The sequence below is a fragment of the Drosophila subpulchrella genome, chromosome 2L (assembly GCF_014743375.2).
Source record: "Drosophila subpulchrella strain 33 F10 #4 breed RU33 chromosome 2L, RU_Dsub_v1.1 Primary Assembly, whole genome shotgun sequence".
Classification (NCBI taxonomy): Eukaryota; Metazoa; Arthropoda; class Insecta; order Diptera; family Drosophilidae; genus Drosophila; species Drosophila subpulchrella.
Window position 1 is genome coordinate 22,032,062 of NC_050610.1, and position 18,018 is coordinate 22,050,079.

At 37.8% G+C, this 18,018-nt stretch overlaps 4 protein-coding genes across 7 annotated transcripts in view; 1 reads left to right on the plus strand and 3 right to left on the minus strand.

Moving 5' to 3' along the window:
• Positions 1-7,783, minus strand: part of LOC119548380 (MKRN2 opposite strand protein) — a 60,011-nt gene extending 52,228 nt beyond the window's left edge. Inside the window, exon 1 of the mRNA XM_037855601.1 lies at positions 7,489-7,783. The gene's annotated coding sequence lies outside the window, so the exon portion shown is untranslated. The remainder of the gene's footprint in view (positions 1-7,488) is intronic.
• LOC119548373 (protein eyes shut) overlaps positions 1-9,608 on the plus strand; it is a 58,121-nt gene extending 48,513 nt beyond the window's left edge. The window contains exons 8-14 of the mRNA XM_037855591.1: positions 1,104-1,396; positions 1,877-2,537; positions 2,611-2,774; positions 3,213-3,944; positions 4,479-4,721; positions 6,677-7,177; positions 8,330-9,608. Coding sequence (XP_037711519.1) covers positions 1,104-1,396; positions 1,877-2,537; positions 2,611-2,774; positions 3,213-3,944; positions 4,479-4,721; positions 6,677-7,177; positions 8,330-8,517 — 2,782 coding nt within the window. The 3' untranslated portion in view covers positions 8,518-9,608. The remainder of the gene's footprint in view (positions 1-1,103; positions 1,397-1,876; positions 2,538-2,610; positions 2,775-3,212; positions 3,945-4,478; positions 4,722-6,676; positions 7,178-8,329) is intronic.
• A 93-nt stretch (positions 9,609-9,701) lies between these two features.
• LOC119548386 (ras-related protein Rab-5A-like) lies at positions 9,702-11,249 on the minus strand. Its single transcript, XM_037855611.1, has 4 exons — positions 10,721-11,249; positions 10,376-10,496; positions 10,146-10,317; positions 9,702-10,089 (listed from the first exon to the last, which is right to left on the minus strand). Exons 1-4 carry the CDS (start codon positions 10,918-10,920, stop codon positions 10,028-10,030), a joined length of 555 nt encoding a protein of 184 aa, XP_037711539.1. The 5' UTR covers positions 10,921-11,249; the 3' UTR covers positions 9,702-10,027.
• Positions 11,250-12,446: 1,197 nt separating this feature from the next.
• Positions 12,447-17,628, minus strand: LOC119548384 (ras-related protein Rab-5B-like). 4 transcript variants are annotated; one of them, XM_037855608.1, is made up of 6 exons: positions 17,521-17,628; positions 13,503-13,924; positions 13,211-13,331; positions 12,754-12,922; positions 12,582-12,695; positions 12,447-12,522 (listed from the first exon to the last, which is right to left on the minus strand). In XM_037855608.1, exons 2-5 carry the CDS (start codon positions 13,769-13,771, stop codon positions 12,595-12,597), a joined length of 660 nt encoding a protein of 219 aa, XP_037711536.1. In that variant the 5' UTR covers positions 13,772-13,924; positions 17,521-17,628; the 3' UTR covers positions 12,447-12,522; positions 12,582-12,594. The 4 variants fall into 4 exon arrangements, with proteins under 4 accessions (XP_037711536.1, XP_037711533.1, XP_037711535.1 ...); XM_037855605.1 differs by lacking the exon at positions 17,521-17,628 and adding an exon at positions 17,261-17,492; XM_037855607.1 differs by lacking the exon at positions 17,521-17,628 and adding an exon at positions 17,108-17,127.
• Positions 17,629-18,018: the final 390 nt, after the last annotated feature.

Here is an 18,018-nt window from a genome sequence, read left to right on the forward strand (position 1 = left end):
TGTCCGCTGGGATTGTAGAAAATAAACAAAAGTGCAGTCATCAAATAAGTCATAAATGGGAGTCTTTCCCCTAACTGTGGTACTAATTAGTCTTATTATTCCAAGTTCTAAGGGTATTATGTTTCAAGTATTTGTTTTAGACGTTAAAACCATTTAATAATGTCTAAAGATTTAATAAATGCAGAGAGAGTTCCTAACAAAAACATTGCCTCCGCAGACTTCAAGTTTCCTTACCAAAGGAACTTCTTAACCATAAACGAAATAGCCAAGCTAAAAGCTTATATATTATGGCCTCTTACCAAGTTTGCCAGTGAAAATGCAGCAAAACCGATGAAAAGGACATCTCAAAGGATGGGGAAAGGTGGGGATGATGGGTTGAGGACAGCCAGTCAGCGAATGCGGAAGCCATTCGTCAGTATGCAACGTTCATAAAAGCGCGAGTACAAACAGATGGCCCAAATGCAGGGGGGTGGTGGGGGGGAAGTAAAGGGGGTTGGAAAAGGGGGCAGGGGTTTCACAAGGGGACATAAAGGGAGAGGGGGTGGGGTCACATCCGTGTCGAAAGCGCTGACAGCTGTGGGCTGTTTGTCAAATGGCGCACAAGGATAGCGAAAAGGACACTCCGTCCATGGTATTGGCATGTTGAATTAGCCCAGCTCATGAAATTAGCAGCGACACCTAACTCATCGCCCTGTCTCAATTCTACACAGAGAAAAATAACATCCCTGAAAATCATTCTAAATTAACTATTAATTAAAAATTGTTTTTTCAGCCAATATTAATAAGACAAATATCTAGATAAGTAGTCAGTTTAAAGAAATATATTTTTGAAATATTAATTTTTAAGAAAATCGTAACCTTTAAGAATCTATAAATTATTAGTTTAAAACAACAACATATAAAAGGCTCATTACAAAAAAATTATTAAATAAATACATTTTAGTTTTTGTATTCGAATTAATTTTCTATAATTCAACCCTGGGACTGGCTCTACTCAGTTCTTACTTGGAAATACCATTTTTAAAATCTTTAAAATAATATTAAACACTTTTTTGAATAAAACCGAATTCATGACCAATTTGGGTACATTTTTCTCTGTGTAGCGATGCCCTGGATGGATTTGGCATCACGGAATGCGGTTCCCTGGCCTGTCTATCGAGTCCTTGTCGCAATGGCGCCGCCTGCATAAAGATCGAAACCAACGATCTGGACGAGAACGGCGAGAAGGCGGAGAAGTGGAAATGCAAGTGCCCAACCGGCTACATGGGACCCACCTGCGAAATATCCGTGTGCGAGGACAACCCGTGCCAGTACGGTGGAACCTGCGTACAATTTCCGGGCAGCGGATACCTCTGCCTGTGTCCACTGGGCAAACATGGCCACTACTGCGAGCACAGTAAGTAATCGGAAAAAACAGCTCTAAATAACTTATCCCAAAATATAAGACCTTTTATTAAAAATGTTGAAGGCCTTATACGAGCTATGTAATATACCTTTAAACGCCAAAGAAAACATAAGAAATGTTATGACTTCTTTTAAACTTTACCAAAGATATACCTTAATGGATATACCTTAATGGATATAACTTAATGAATATACCTTAATGGATATCAGACAAAAATCTGGTATATCTTAATAATAAAACGTATATACATATATAGAAACATTAGATCTGAAATACATTTAAATCATTTTTTTACCGAAAGAATTAGTTACAAGACGAAAGCCCAAATTCAATGGGGTTTTATTTCATATACTAAGTTCGGTTCATATTACTTTTTTCATATTTTCCCCATCATAATATATTTAATTCCTAAAATTTCTTAACTTTATCCAACAAATCTAAATAAATAAATAAAATTTTCCCATTTAACAGATCTTGAGGTGGCCCTTCCCTCCTTCTCCGGCAGCGTCAATGGCCTCTCCTCGTTTGTGGCCTACACGGTGCCCATTCCCCTGGAGTATTCCCTCGAGCTGAGCTTCAAGATCCTGCCGCAAACCATGTCGCAGATTTCCCTGCTAGCTTTCTTTGGCCAATCGGGTTATCATGACGAGAAGAGCGATCACCTGGCGGTGAGCTTCATCCAGGGCTACATAATGCTGACTTGGAATTTGGGAGCAGGACCTCGTCGTATTTTTACCCAGAAACCCATTGATTTCCGGCTGGATGCTCCCAGAGTTCCATACGAAATTAAAGTGGGTCGTATTGGACGACAGGCCTGGCTTTCGGTGGATGGAAAGTTCAATATTACAGGAAGATCGCCAGGAAGCGGCAGCAGGATGGATGTGCTGCCCATTTTGTATTTGGGCGGTCATGAGATTGCCAATTTCAATACGCTGCCGCACGATTTGCCGCTGCATTCCGGATTCCAGGGTTGCATATACGATGTGCAGTTGAAGGCGGGTCAGGTTACGGTTCCCCTGCAGGAAACACGTGGGGTCAGAGGTCGCGGGGTGGGTCAGTGCGGAACGAGGGAATGCCATCGACACGCCTGCCAGCACGATGGCGCCTGCCTGCAGCATGGAGCAACCTTTACGTGAGCTCTAGTTTTGAAATTTTCAGCTTTAATACTCTTCATGAATTAATTATTCATTTCTCATTTAAATTAGTTGCATTTGCCAGGAGGGCTGGTATGGCCCCCTCTGCGCCCAGCCCACAAATCCCTGCGACTCTTTCAACAACAAATGCTACGAGGACGCCACATGTGTGCCACTGGTCAACGGCTACGAATGCGATTGTCCTGTGGGACGAACGGGCAAAAACTGCGAGGAGGGTAGGTTCTCTTAAGATCTGACTAACTAAAGATAATCTTATTTAAGTAATTTATTAAAAAATGTATAATCACGTAGTTTTGGCTGCTTAGATTGCAAAACAACCATAATACTCTATTATATCCCCAGAAATTCTTAGACGAAAAGAAAATTTTGAATATTTAAATATAGAAGAGATTAGAACATTTTTTTTAAGTTATAGAATGTTAAAATCAAAACTAAAATTTCCAAGTTCCAAATAATTTTTAAAGAATTCACAAAAGTTTAGATGTTACTTAATTATAAATATTTTAGATGCGAAATATTTATTTCATTTTCCAATCTTTTAAAAAATATATTCGCAAATAGGGAAAAATGAAATAAAATAAATTAAAAATAAACTCAGTTTATAACTACATCTCTAATAATACCTTAAATAATAATATTTCAATCTTTTATAGTAATCCGTTCCCTGAGCGATGTATCCCTGACCGGCAGACGTTCGTATCTGGCGGTTCGCTGGCCATATCTATATGATGGCGGTGATAAGCTGGGCGCCAAGCGCTCCCAAATGGTCAGCTACAGGAACTTTACCAAAAAGTTAATGCCCCCGAAACCGATAACCACGCCCAGTACGCACTTTGTGATGAAACTCTTGAATGAGGTGGAAAAACAGCGCAGTTTCTCGCCAGTTCCGTTGATGGGATCAAAGACCTTCGAAGAGCACCATCGAGTGCAGTTCTTCTTTATCGAGTTCCAACTGCGACCGCTTTCGGAACGAGGATTACTGCTGTATTTCGGAACCCTGAACAACAATCAGGACAAGAAGATAGGATTTGTATCGCTATCACTGCAAGGTGGAGTGGTGGAATTCAGGATCTCTGGGCCCAGTACCCATGTGACGGTGGTACGGAGTGTTAGAATGCTGGCCATTGGCGAGTGGCACAAGATCAAGATGGCGCAGCGGGGCAGATGGCTGACCCTGTGGGTGGAGGGCAGTGCCTCATCGGCCTTGGCTCCATCAGCAGAGGTCCTTGTGGAACCGGACTCACTGCTCTACATTGGCGGGCTGAAGGATGTGTCCAAGCTGCCGCACAATGCCATCTCCGGATTCCCCATACCCTTTAGGGGATGTGTCCGGGGATTGGTGGTCAGTGGAACGCGCATTGTGCTTAACGAAACCAACATTGTGGGTAAGTAAAGTTGAAATTGAAGTGATAGTTCTTCAATCCTAAAATTTTATATAAAGAATGATGCCACAGAAAACTCTACCATTTTCAGAACTGTATAATAAGTGCTTAAAAGTATGCAATTAAAAATATTTCATCGGATTTGTTTTGTACTTTTGGGCACCCCTAAATATTTTTCCCTATCTACATATATACATTTCTTTAACTATCTGTTAGAATCGCGCAATATTAGAGATTTTAATGGCAACGCCAGTGACGGAGATTCTCTAATAGAAGTGCTTCAAAGTATGCCATTAAAAAAGGAAGTCGCCTTTCGGAATGATTTTATCGATTTTTTTGCATACTTCTGGGCACCTAAAAATTTTTTTTTAACTAAGTTTATACATTTTTGACATATTATCTAATAGAAGTGCTTAAAAGTATGCAAAGGAAATGTTTTTTCGGAATATTTTAATCGGACTTATTGCATACTTTTACCTTATACCTTTAAATATTTTTTTGTACCTAAATTTATAAATTTCTTTAACTATCTATTAGAATCACGCAATATTCGGGACTGTGATGGCACCGCTTGTGGCGGAGATTCCTGCGAATCCGGCGGACATTGCTGGCTGGACGAGAAGCTGCAGCCCCACTGCATTTGCCCAGAATATGCCAAAGGAGATCGGTGTGAATATTCGGAGACGTGCAAACTCATTCCGTGCAAAAATAATGGAAGATGCCTGAGAAGTGGGCGCTGCTCGTGTCCAAATGGTTGGGGCGGCTTCTACTGCGAGATTGGTGAGTGCTCCGAAAAAATAATTAAGAAGTAACCAGGAGGTCAATAGCCATAAGCACGGCTTATGATTCATCCTGTTTCCCAGCTGCTTTGGCTACTATAGAAATAAATCATTTTAATGCCAAGAAAAACAAGTTTCATAAATCTTCGCACAGCTTCAAGTTCAATTCCCAAAAAATGTGTCACGAGTAAAAGTTTGTTTTCGCAATTCCTACAGAAGCTAAAACGATTTTATTATTATTTTTGCTTATTTTTTTTATTGTTGATCTCTTTTTGTGAGTTTTGTTCTGCGGAGTTGTAGTTGTGGGGCAAACAAGTTTTGAAGCCGCATAGTAGAACAACATTATTATTATAATTAGAGATTGACGGCAGCAGAGAAAAACCATTAACAGCGGCATTCTGGATGGTTCAGTGCACAGCGGGGTCAGGAAATTGGTTGGCCAAAAAATAACACAGAAATTAGCGATCTGTGATTCACAACAAAAGCAATAAAGGGCACTCAAATCTGAATAATTATACTAAAGATGGAGGATAATTAAAACTTGTCATGACTCAAAGCAGAGAGCTCTCGGTTTTTAGACTTATTCGTTCTGCACCATTTCTGATTAATAATAAATAGAGTTAGCTATATTATTATTATTATTTTTCTAAACTTTACAATTTATCCAGATCAGCAATCTTATATAATTTACATTTAATATTCATTTTTAAGCTTCTCAACAATTTAGAGTTGGTTAAAATTAAAGACCTTTTGCTCTTATTTTTAATCTTCATTATTTAAATTGATCCCTTCCTTTTTTAATTATTGGTTTCATCTAGTTCAAGCCATTAATAACGCAGTTTCAGAAACCTTTACCAATCGTTTTAAATAACCAATCCGTAATTTAAATCTTTTAATACCCCCTCTTAAATGCAACATTATTTAAAATGATAATGGCACTAACCGAAACATCAATCAAGCATCTGCGAAACAAGCTTTTTGATTATATGAAATCGGCAGATGCGTTTTTTGTTATTTCTTTATCCATCGAATGTTATATGTGGATGCTCAGCCGTCTGCCTTTCACTTATTAGCAAATTGTAAATTAACATGCCACAAAAGCAAGTTTAAGTTGAAATTGAAGAAATGCAAGCCGGTGAAGGGAAAATGAAAACTTAAGGGGAAATTCCGGAAAAACTCAGAAGGTAGATCAACAAAAATCAAGAAGTTTGGGAAAGCGAACAGATGTTGAAAGATAATAGAAAAAGTGAGAGGAAGTGTAAAGAAAATTAATAACCGCACGATAATAAAGATTAATCTCTGCTTCAAGTTCAGGTTCTGAAGATGATTCATAGCGAGAAAAAACTGGAAAGTAAGGGAAGTTGAAGAAAATGCTGACAAATGGATGAAGAGAAATTTGAAATATAGAAGTCGTCACAGAAATGAAAACCATATATGTGTCTTTTATAGATTGGGAATAACTTACTGTTTCTAACACTTTAGTTATTGGGTTTGAGTTAAGGAACTTACTATAATTAAATAACCAAACCCAAATTTTAATTGGTTCATAGTTATTTTAGACAAATTTTTAATTTAAAAATTTGTTTTAAACTGATGAAAGTAATATGTTAAAGAATAAAACCCTTTATTTTATTCTTAAAATGAAAACTAAATACCAATTTGTGATAGAAAAGTATTTTTTTTACTAAGTACTTATAAGAAAACCTTCAAGTAGGTAAGAAAATATATTGAGCCAGTCTAAACGGCAGATGATGGTAGGCTTATAAACGAGATCAGGGCCTGATGATGAGGATTCATAAAGCGAAACAAAAGACGAAGACGAACAATGCAGCCGGCAAGCTGATGCTGTAATTTAATTATGTATCGCATGCAATATGTTTAATGCAACGCGAGTGTGTGTCTGCTTCCCCTCCTCCCCGTCGCAATATTATATTATATTTTTTCTGATTTTTCTAGCCATGAGCAAGCCGACGACGCCGAGCTTCCGTGGCAACAGTTACCTGATCTTGCCGCCGCCGCGAATTCCGATGAAAGACAAGAGACGGGGTCCCTCTCTATATGTCCGCCCCCGCGAAGCCATCCAAGTTTCGCTGAATTTCTCCACCATCGAACCGGACGGTCTGCTCCTGTGGAGCGAGCACGAGAGGAGCAAGTTCCTGGGCCTGGGACTGGAGGCGGGTCACCTGAAGTTGGCCAGCAATCTGCTGGGAAGTTCCAACGATACGGTTAGGGCCCCGGCCAGTGGGTTTATAGCCGATGGAGCCTGGCACTGGACGAGCGTTCTGTTGGATCGAACGAGGCTGGAACTCCAGCTGGACGGCGAGGTGATCTTCACGGAGAGATTACCCGAAAGTGGTAGACCCCTGGCCTCGACAACCCCGAGAACAACCATAGCGGGCAGGCGCAAAAATTCAAACAAGGAGCCTACAATTAGCTATGAGGATGTCTTCTACTTGGGTGAGTTTAAAAGTTACAAAAGGTATTTTGACCCCAAATTCATTCTGAGCTAACATTAAGAAACATTTCAATTATTACAACATCATTATACCAATATAGAAACTAAGTAAAGTAATATAAATTCTACAAGTAAATGAAACTATCTCAATATTTCTTACGTTTTAAAAAATTATCTTATGGAAATACCTATTTTACAATAGTCTCTTCCGTTTATAACCAGCAAATAAAATGTTAAAAGTCAGGGTAATTACAATAAAGTATCATAATCCCTTTACAACGTTTCATAAACTATCACATAAATATTTACTTACCGGTTTACCACAGGTCCAATTACTTTCAATAAGTTATCATGCCTCCAACTTTTGTAAACATAATACACAAACAAATAACTTGTCAAATAGTTGATATAATGCAGTTCTTTTCTGATAAAGTTGGGATAGACACTAAACGGAAGTTAAAATACGCGTTTGCGATCTATGTTTGTTTGATACTATCAACAACCACGAAGTTAAATCGGCTTGATCAGTTTTTGAATACCAATCTATTTTTCACTGCACTAAACATTTAAAACATCGACTTCAATAGATAGTTGTTGAAAAGTCGCGATCCGAATAAACACTGGCTTAAGCTGGGCTGCCAACTCGGTGGCTTGAAACAGCTGCTTTTCCGATAGTATGTTAAGCAATCTCAGCTGTTAAATAGTCTTTAACATTATTTTTAATTTAACGATTCCTTTCAAAATCAATATCATTATTAGTAATGCATGCAGATACTAAAATATAAATGGTCTTTAAAATGTAATGTCATAAAATTAGTGCTGTTAGGCGCACAATTAAATTTGTACTAACTTAAAAAGCTTAAGTTTAAAAAAGGGGTTTACTTTTAAGCACTACCTAAAATTAAAATCCTTAAAAAAAATAAAGCCAGTTAAACGTTGAAAACTAAGCGTTGAAATTAAGCTTTAAAAGAAAAAAACATTCGACATTTGTTAGTCTTAACATTTTAACATTATGTTAGTCATGAAAGTGGTCTGTTAGGCGCAACTGCAGAGTGCTGTTATCCCCAACATATTTACATTTTCCAGCACTGGCAAATATTCAAATTTAAATTCAAATTGATAAGAGTGCTCTTTTCTCATTTCTCACAAAACAGGCGGATTTCCCAACTCGGACTCGGTGAGCAGGCGCACAAAGGGCCGGTTCTTCGATCCCTTCAAGGGCTGCCTGCAGGACATCCAGTTCGGAGCCGAACCCACAGCGATTATCAGCGATTTCTCAACGTACCAGGGCGAGAATATCGGATCCTGTGATCTGCACGGCGATGAGCCGCTAATTGTATAGGAAACGAAATCAAAAGAGTACGGCAAAATCGAAGTTACGAATCTGTAGAACACTTTGATCAATTTGGACTTTCTAGAGAACCTAATTGACGACGCGATATATAGAGAGAACTACTTGTAAGCTAAGTGATAAGCGAGTTTATAGAAAAAGTGGGTGGTGGTGGGGGAGTCCCCTCCCCGCCGGAATCAATATATACACACAGTTTTGGGCAAAGCTATCGATAAAAGACAGACGAAATAAAAGACAAGAAATGGAACGTAATTTTGTAAATTTTATAGAAATAAATGAAAAACAAAAAAAAGACAAAATGTTTAGACTTAAACCGTGGAAACAAACAACAAATTAACTGGTTTATCAAAACAATACAAGAAGCAAAACTAAGACAAAATTTTAGACTAGGATCTAAATCTAGAAAATACCGATACCAGATACAGATATAAACTTCTCTTACGTAAGTGATATTTCAAGTGGAATAACGATAATGGATAAACGATCCAAAAAGCAACTTAACTTATCTGTACGTATATTGTTTTTGTTGAGCCAAAACTTTTGTTATGCCATCGTTAGCATTTGTGTTATACAACCGATAACTAATCTTATTTCCCCAAATTTCACTACTCTTTCTGCCTACGAAAACTGCCCTCAACGAGCTTCTGCCATTTTTAGTTGTTTAACTATAAAGCTTAATTTAGTTAATTGGATATTCGACTCCTTGTTATCTGTGTTCGTTATATAGCATAAAAATCTCCTGATTGAAGCCATTTAGTTGCCTTGTAGTAAGTTAGCGTATACTCTCTATGATTTATCTTGAACTAACTCAAAATCGAAGTCGACTATTCTAACAACAAATCAAGAGGCATACGGAAAATCTATGCTAGTCACACAATATAATTATTCTTATAAATGGGAAACCAAGTAGCGAGAAAGATACAAACAAACAAAAATATATATACAATACTTATACAATACGAAACCAAATGAAAATTGTAACCAAAACTGTAGGCTAAGTATGTATTTATTTCGAGAGAAATCTTAATCAGTTATAATTTTAAATAAAAAAATGGGAATTAGAAAGGTTAATAAACTTAAAAGATGAGTTTCGTTTTATTTGGGATCTTGGGAACTGGTTTCCAAAGCCTCTAATTTTTAATTTTCAAACTGAAAAGGTACATTACTGGATACTGAAATATACATTTTTAACTTTATCGGTCGATCAACTTCAAAACAATCGAGAATATATTTTTACTGGTTCAATAGGGTTTCGCACGAAGCTAAAATCCGACCCGTAATCTTCGAGTATTTTATTTTCACTTTCAGGAGGTAAAATCATTGGGGGGATAGTTGTTGACTCGACATGTATTTGCTTATTTTCCACATATTCTTCTCATTTTTCATCTTTGGGTTTTTGCTTAGCATTCATTTTATTGTTTATTCACATGGACGACAAAGCCGGGGATTCCCAGATGTAAAAATTATTAAATATATAATAAAACTATGTACTTCATTTAATTTACAAGTACCAAGACGATCTTTTATGCTTGAGTAATGTTTTCGCATTTCGTATAGCAGTTGCTGAAAAAATGAATTCTAAGCTTATCAAGAAACCAAATAATCGCAATTAAACTAACCGACTTCGAGAAAGCACCCATGGACATTCAAGTTGGTGTGTGCGGATGTCTCCCAAAAAATTAGTCCGTTTCTTTCGGCATATTTCTCCGCCTCTTCTGTAGATACAACTCGATTGTCTGGTATGTCAGCTTTGTTCCCCACTAGGGCAATAACTTTTCTGGGCTTCTGTGTCTAGAAATTATAAACATTTTTTAAATATATAACGCTGAACGAAATAGTCTAGTCGCACCCAATCATTGAGTTCCTCGGCCAATTGTATCACGTCGTTATAGCTCTTTCGATCGTGAATGTCGTATACTAGCAGGGCACCTTCATGATTTGTGTATTGCCTTTGCACTATCTCCTTGAATCTGCACCAAATTAAAATTATATTATTACTATAAGAATAATAACATATAATAAGAAAAATAACATCTTGCACTGAAGAATTCGCGCTTTTACTTGAAAAATAACATCTTGCGCTGAAGAATTCGCGCTTTATGTTTTAAAAGCCTTTAAAAAAATAAACGTAGAAAGAATCATCTTCAGTACAATATTTTATTTCATTGATCTCACAAATTTATGTGAAACTTACCGCTCTTGACCCGTTGTATCCCAGATCTTCAGTCTGGTAGTAACATGGGGTTCAACTATGGTTTTTATCAGAAACTCCACTCCCACTGTGCGTTGAATTTTTTCAGGAATATCACCATTAACATAGAGCGAGAGTAACGATGACTTTCCAACGTTGGAATTACCCAGAAGTACGACCTCAGAAGAAAATATTTTCTCCATCACGAATCGATCCGCTTTGGAAGAGCTCAGATTCTTGACTAATTAATCGAATCCTCCAATGATTATTTGTAATTCCCCCATGATTAATTTGTCGTCATCCATCATATTTTTATTATATTTACTCAGCTACTCCTATTATCTCCAAAGACGTAGCAGGAATCCTACTTCCTGATCCAAATCTTTCAAACCGCATGAACACAGCGCTTCAACAACAGTCCGCTTCGCTTCCGAAAACAATTTTGAATAACCCTAGAAACCCGAATTTGAAAAACGAATGTCGACTCATTCTCGATTCAAATCGAATGACTTTATATATATACGGATTCATATATATATAAGTATATACGATGTTTTCATTTATTATAATTTATAAATGTTAAATTTAAATACATACAGACAACATAAAAATTATGAATTGGAAAGAAATAAGCGTCGGATCAAAGATGTTTTGTGGAACGATTTAAACAAAGTTGTTTATGGTATTGTGTTGTTCGTTTTATTTACGTTTGTTTACTCTTTGCATTATAGTAAAGTATTTCAAGGTTTATGTTTAAGATTTCACTTTACTTCCTCCGCTTAATTGCATACTAGATGTAAGTTTAATTTTTATGGTTTACGATAGTTTCTCCTTCTCGTTCATGTTTAAAGATAGTAGCATTAAATCTTCGATTGTTGCTAGAATATGGAAAAATAGTTCAACGCAAGACGAAATTAAAAAAAATAGTTAAAATTATGCATAAATTGTTTTTTTTTGTGGTTTTTGTTTTTTTTTTTCCTTTCATTTTCATATGTGTATATATAATTTATATAAATTGCAACTATCACACGTGTCCGCCGCGACCCGGAGTCGAATCCGCATCCGCATCTGCATCCGTGGATCCGAGTCTGGAATCCGGAATCCGTGCTCCGGAGCCGGAGAGACACACACATTGCCACAGGCCGAGGCGAGCGAGGATCTTCAGCCGCTGGCCTGAACTTTTGCTCCTTGTGGTGTTTGTTTGTTTGTTTTATTTGTTTATTTGGAACGCTGCTGAGAACAACTGCAACTGGAATCTTCCCTTCACTTAATTCGCTCAGAAACTTACACGAAATGTAAACTTTACAAATATTCTTTGCTCGCTTAGATGGTTTCCTTATTTTTTTCTTATTTTTTTTATACAATACAATTTCAAACTTTCTACGACACGATGAACTCTGCAAAAACCTGCGCTTTCTCTTCAAGTTGTATTATTTTGCGTTGTTATTTGAAATGGTTTATGTTGGTATTATGTTGATAGTATAGCTCAATTTCGGGGGCGTGTCAGTTTTCTCTTTTGGACAGATATCTAGTCTAATTAGGGGAATTGGTTTGTAACTAACATACTTCAATTGCAACTTTCGTTTATTTTGGGGAGTGGGGGGACACCTTCGTATTTAGTTTATATTTCTTATTATGCGGTCTTTATCATTATTGGTTTTGGGGCTCTCAAATGAAATTACTGCCGGGGACAGTACGGGTGGAGAGTCGATATTTCTTTCTGATTCTGTTGAATTTTTAAATAATTTTTTTATTTATAATTATCAGCATAAACTTTTCAAATCTCTCGTTGGAAATTTCATTTTCTATAAAAGCAGAGAATGCATTATTAACCGGAACCGAGTTTCGGTTGGTTTGGACTAACCTACAAAGGGACATCACTTGCAGCAGTGGTTCGTCGGTCGATTTGTCTCGGTTCCAGTCGGCCTTATGCTGGTTCCTTGATTGTTGGCGCCATCGTTCTTAGGTAGTTTCTTGGCTGTAATTGGGAAAGCGATTAGCAAAAGTTTTCCACAAGTTCCTCAGTAATATCCTACCAATGGCCAAAAAGATGTCGTTGACATTCATGCCCGTCTTGGCGGACGTTTCCATGAACAGCAGTCCGTTCTCCTCGGCATATTGCTTCGCTTCATCGAACTCCACGACGCGAATGTTTGACAGATCGGCCTTGTTGCCGGCCAGCGCAATGACAATGTTTGGTGAGGCCTGTAAAAAGTTAGATTAGATTATAAGTCAAATGTAGTAAGTTAAACACCAATTTTCAGGGTTTAAATTGTAAGTGAAACATAATTTACACCCATAAGTTTTCCAATGGCCAAGAAAAATAAATAATAAATCCAATGGGGCGTGAACGAATGCCAAATGTCTTGAATTAAGTTCAATGCGCCCAATGGGGGCACAACAACAAAGAGATTTCACATTCATTCAATAATAAAACTCTCTGCGCGAGATAGCATTGACCTTGATATTGAAAGCGGAAGAGCTGACACTCACTTGTTTATGCAGTTCCTTGACCCAAGTCTTCGCACGCTGAAAACTGTCCTGATTCTGTATATCATAGACGACGATGGCGGCCTGCGCTCCCCGATAATACATGGGAGCTAAGCTGTGGTATCTGCAAATGCAAATAGAGGGTTGTTTAGTCAGGGTTTAACTCCCCCTATAGATTCGCTTAATTGTAAATGAGGCGGCGGCTTAAATTGTGTGGAAGCACTGCTGCTGCATCGTTTACACCAAGCTCACACGATTAAGCTCTTAGATAAATGGTTTATCCATCGATAATTACCGCTCCTGGCCAGCCGTGTCCCAGATCTCGAACTTGACGACGGTGTCCTCTATGCAAATGGTTTGTGTCAGAAAGGCCGCACCTATCGTGCTCTCCTGGTACTCGTGGAACTGTCCCTTGACGAAGCGCAGCACCAGGGATGACTTGCCCACGGCGGACTCACCAAGGAGCACCAACTTGAATTGGCAACTTTTGTTTTGCGAGGTGCCATTGGGTCGCTGCGCCGTTCCAGTGCCGCTGGCACCGCCGCTGCGTGGAGTGGTTGCCATGATCGGTTTGGATTGGATCGGATGCGGATGCTGCTGCGGTCTTCCTCCTCTGAGATGGCAACTGGTGATTGGTTCTACGGACGGTTACTGCAACTCACTCCCGCTGCTGAGTAAGCCTTTCGGAAAGATTGCTGGTGAGTGTGGATGTGGAATCTAAAAGATACAATACATAGAATAAATCTTTATAGTACTGAGCTTGTTAAGTGATACCCTCACTTCTTAGTTGAGAGTGTTATTAAAGTTTATATTTTACTTAAACATATACATAATGGTAGGTTTAAGGGTATTTTTCATTCCAGAATATAAATTCTTTCATTTATGGGCACATGATAATCCAACAGGAAAACGTCAGAGGACTGAGTGGCGCCTTAGTTAGTTCAATGACGCCGTCGACAAGCCCAATAAATTTAATTCAATATGTAGATACATATGTATACCCGACAATATGCATAAAAGGCCGCCATCATCAGCCATTATTAAAGAAAACAGAGAAAAAAAAAAAGCGCCCGCAAATGGTAATCAATAAATCCCAATGAAACAGAAAGCAATACGCCCTACAAAAACTCTCAACTGTATAAAAATTACTTAATTCCAATACATTCCAACGCATCAGAAAATAAATCATTTTCATTCGTGTTCCCTAGCAACATAATAACACTGATAAGTAAGCGATAAGGCAGTCATACTTTCGGAGAAAGAACAAATCCGCCAATAGAATTTTCAATGTCAGGAAATGTGTTTTCTGAATAGTGTTCGCGCGTCGTCTTCAAACACTAACAAACACAAACATGGTTAATTGCATGTGCAAAAACAAACACAGCAACAACTAAAAATACTTTGGCAAACACAAAAGGGAAACCTTAGAAATGTTGTTTAGGCGCAATTATTGTTCTCCCTTTCTTCGGGGTAGAAAGGGTTTACAAATAAACGAAACTACAAAATTCTTATCGGTCTATTGTTTGGGAAATCTTGGTTATCGCAATAAATATTTATTGCAGCTCTATTAGGGCTACCAGGCAATTGATAATGATATTTTCTGATAAAACTATTTGAAGGCGGGTTATTCACAAATGTATAATTATTTTATGTATACACATAGTTCAGTTATTATATACTATATAGAAGACGCCTCGAGTTATTCAGTGGGAATGCGTGTGGCTCTCACAATCTATCTGCTATCAGTGTTACTCATATGAATCATACGCCCCATTGGCCCCCGTTTTTTCTGGAATGAGGGTTTAAATTTCGCAGAATAGAGCTGTATTAAAAATTCTTTATAATAAAATAGAGTTTTATTTATAACTTGCCCAAATAAGTCATGGTTGATAAGGAACAATTTACAAGGTTCAATTAGAAAAAAAATGTGTTCAAGTATCTCCTTTATAACGAAAATGTTAGAATAGTCCCATCTTTAAGAAGTAAATTTAACATTTTCTCTATAAGTTATATTTTCAGTACTATATGACGTTGGGAATCTCAGATTTCCGACAATAATTAATTAACACATTGAAGCCAGACTGTACTGTGGAGATAAATCTACGAAGATCGTGGGATGGAATTCTACACGAATCTTGTTTATTTTGTGGAGAGAAGCGAGTTTAATGCGGAAAGGTGGAGGATGAGAGAGTGAGTGAGGGCGGAAGCTGTGATAAAAATCAATGCAAAATAAATTAACGAAGGAGAGAGGCGGAGAAAGTAAAAGCGTGACAAACATGGCTGTTGTTGCTGTTGTTGTTGTGCGGCGTTATTAAATTAACGAGGAGGAGAGAGAGCGAAATATGCAGGCCCTCTCTCTTGCACTTTAAAAATGCAGTCAGTCAACAATTGTTTGTTGCTCCCTTTCGCTCCGCCCCCTTCTATTGTTTTTATGTCAGAGACATTGGAGCAAAGTGCACCGTCACACACTCACATACACACAGAGAAAAGCCGCAAACTGGCTCTCTCTTGCTTTTTTTTTTAAATTCTCTCTCACTGGCGATAAAGAAATTTCGCCTACAATTACTTTTGGTTGTCCAGCGAATGACGTATTTTGCATTTCAATGCGTCTATAAGAAAAACCGGATTTTAAATTTAATTAAAGCAAGCCGTTTCCAATGCGGAATTTTCCATAACCAGACAGCTGGCAGAGAACAACTCACCGGAAAATGTGTAAATTAATCCAACTCTAGTTAATGCGGTTTATTAGACCCTTAAGACACTTAAAAACAGAACTGGCCTTCGCGCCCGTCTGCGGAAAATTCAATAAAATATAAAACAACGTTCAACGATGGGTTCAGGAAATTACGGTTCTTTTAGAACAGCTGACGATGCGTCATTCACACGTACCAACACAAACACAACGCATCAGAAGAGAGAATGAGAGCGAGAACAATGAGGGTCAATCAAATAGAAGTGAAGAATGTCAGCAATAATCAATGAAACTTACAAAGTAGCATGGCATAAAAAGAAAACTATCATTGTAAAAATATTGAGAGGGAGAAAACTAAATTATGTTTCAATCAGTTTGCAGTTTATCCAATATATTTAAATTTTATTAACATTTTTAATTTTCATAAAACATTTGTTTTTTACAATTACTCACAAGCTCTATGGCTTTTGGTAAAAACCTCAACATTAAATTATATTTTTTTCAATTTGACTTTGTAGCCACTATCAACTTGCCCTTGTCTGTGGAATTGCCTCACTCGAAAAGTCAACAAGTGCAATTTTCTCAGCACGCATATTCCAAGCACGTCTAAAAAACTGGGAATACAATTAGCGTTATATTTACAGTCACACATACCACTCGATAAATATGTATTGTACAATTGCGGTTCTCCCATTTGCAAACTGAGCGAAAATGTCTTGAATAAACAAATGTAAAAAGGCGAACAAATAGAAGATGCGATTTTGTTTACATTTCGGCTTACGGGAAAATTATGAGGGGAAAAGTGGGAGGAGAGTATTTTTTTAAAAGACTTGGACGATAAGAAAACGGATTGCAGATAAATACACACACGTAGACACATACACCCGCACTCTTGTTAATTAAGACGCAAAACAAGCTGGAACAAAGAATCGCAACTTTCGCTCCCTTCAGGCGTTTAAGGCCCTAATAAATCGAGTGATAATGAGGACCGATCCAATTCGATCAGCTTTATTCCATGCTGAGTCCAGTGCACCTGCAGTTTTCTTTATCTTTCAACAATGGAAATCCAGCACTATTCCAGCCGCTGCGACCCACTGTGCACGCTGCACTTGGAGCAGGTCATATGGCCGTCTCGCTCTGACACCCGCCCTCTTGGGCAACGCACCCAAAAATTCAGGGCCAGCTATCGCACTCGCTCTCACACTCACACTATGGCGGACAGGGCGAATTTTTACACAATTTTACACAACTTTCTTAATTAATTGCGGGTGGTTTCGCAGCGAAAACAACAACGCAAAAGCACTCGGAGCCACGCACTTTTAAACGCGTCACTTTAGGTCCTTTAAACTAAGTGCATTTACGTTTTTTCCCTTCGATTTAGTGCCCCAAAACAGCCCCAAAAGACGAAGCGAAACGAGCAGAGGGAGATAGATAACTGACGACTTGACTCGCCTCGCAAATTTATCGTCGCCAGTCTTGTTTTTGTCGATTGATTTCCTGGGCGACGTCACCGATGGGGGGCCGCTTTTCCTTTGTTTTTCCCGTTTTTTGCTTTGTTTTGCTGCCTTGTAAATGGCCGAGGAATTTGCGTGGTTTATTTTTATTGGCAAACTTGACTTACAATTTTCTTGTAGCGATGTGTATTGGTCGATAACAATCGATGCTCGATATTTCCTAAACTTAAGCAAAAATCGATGTTTTGGCGACTATCGTCGTTCTTACATCACTGAAATGTTAACGAAATGTTAAGATACAACAGTTTTAACGGCTGTCGCCAGCTTTCTTATCGAATAAAACATCGGTGTGATCCAAAATATACCACAGAATTTTTGAATTGGCTAGCACGGACTCCTACCAATTAATATAGTTTCCTCCATTTTGCAGCAATTCCAATTATTCAGTATTTTATCGATAGTTAGAGAGCTTTAGCAGATGTACCCACCTAGTATCCTGGTGAAAATATATTAGAAATATCGTATCGATAATCTATAACTTTTTAAGAAAATTTAAATAGATAACATGGCTATATTATAGTATTTTTGATATTATTTTTTAGTAATTTAATTAATTTTAGGTTTAAGCCCCAGAAAAATAAGTATCTTTGTTTTAATATTTTACA

Excerpts from the sequence above, each read along its gene's own strand:
- LOC119548386 (XM_037855611.1), bottom strand. The coding sequence starts at position 10,920 with ATGGAGAAAATATTTTCTTCTGAGGTCGTACTTCTGGGTAATTCCAAC. Across the intron at positions 10,497-10,720 it reads GATACAACGGGTCAAGAGCG|ATTCAAGGAGATAGTGCAAA; the intron begins GTAAGTTTCACA and ends AATTTGGTGCAG. Across the intron at positions 10,318-10,375 it reads CCGAGGAACTCAATGATTGG|ACACAGAAGCCCAGAAAAGT; the intron begins GTGCGACTAGAC and ends TATAATTTCTAG.
- LOC119548384 (XM_037855608.1), bottom strand. The coding sequence starts at position 13,771 with ATGGCAACCACTCCACGCAGCGGCGGTGCCAGCGGCACTGGAACGGCG. Across the intron at positions 13,332-13,502 it reads GACACGGCTGGCCAGGAGCG|ATACCACAGCTTAGCTCCCA; the intron begins GTAATTATCGAT and ends TTGCATTTGCAG. Across the intron at positions 12,923-13,210 it reads TCAAGGAACTGCATAAACAA|GCCTCACCAAACATTGTCAT; the intron begins GTGAGTGTCAGC and ends AACTTTTTACAG.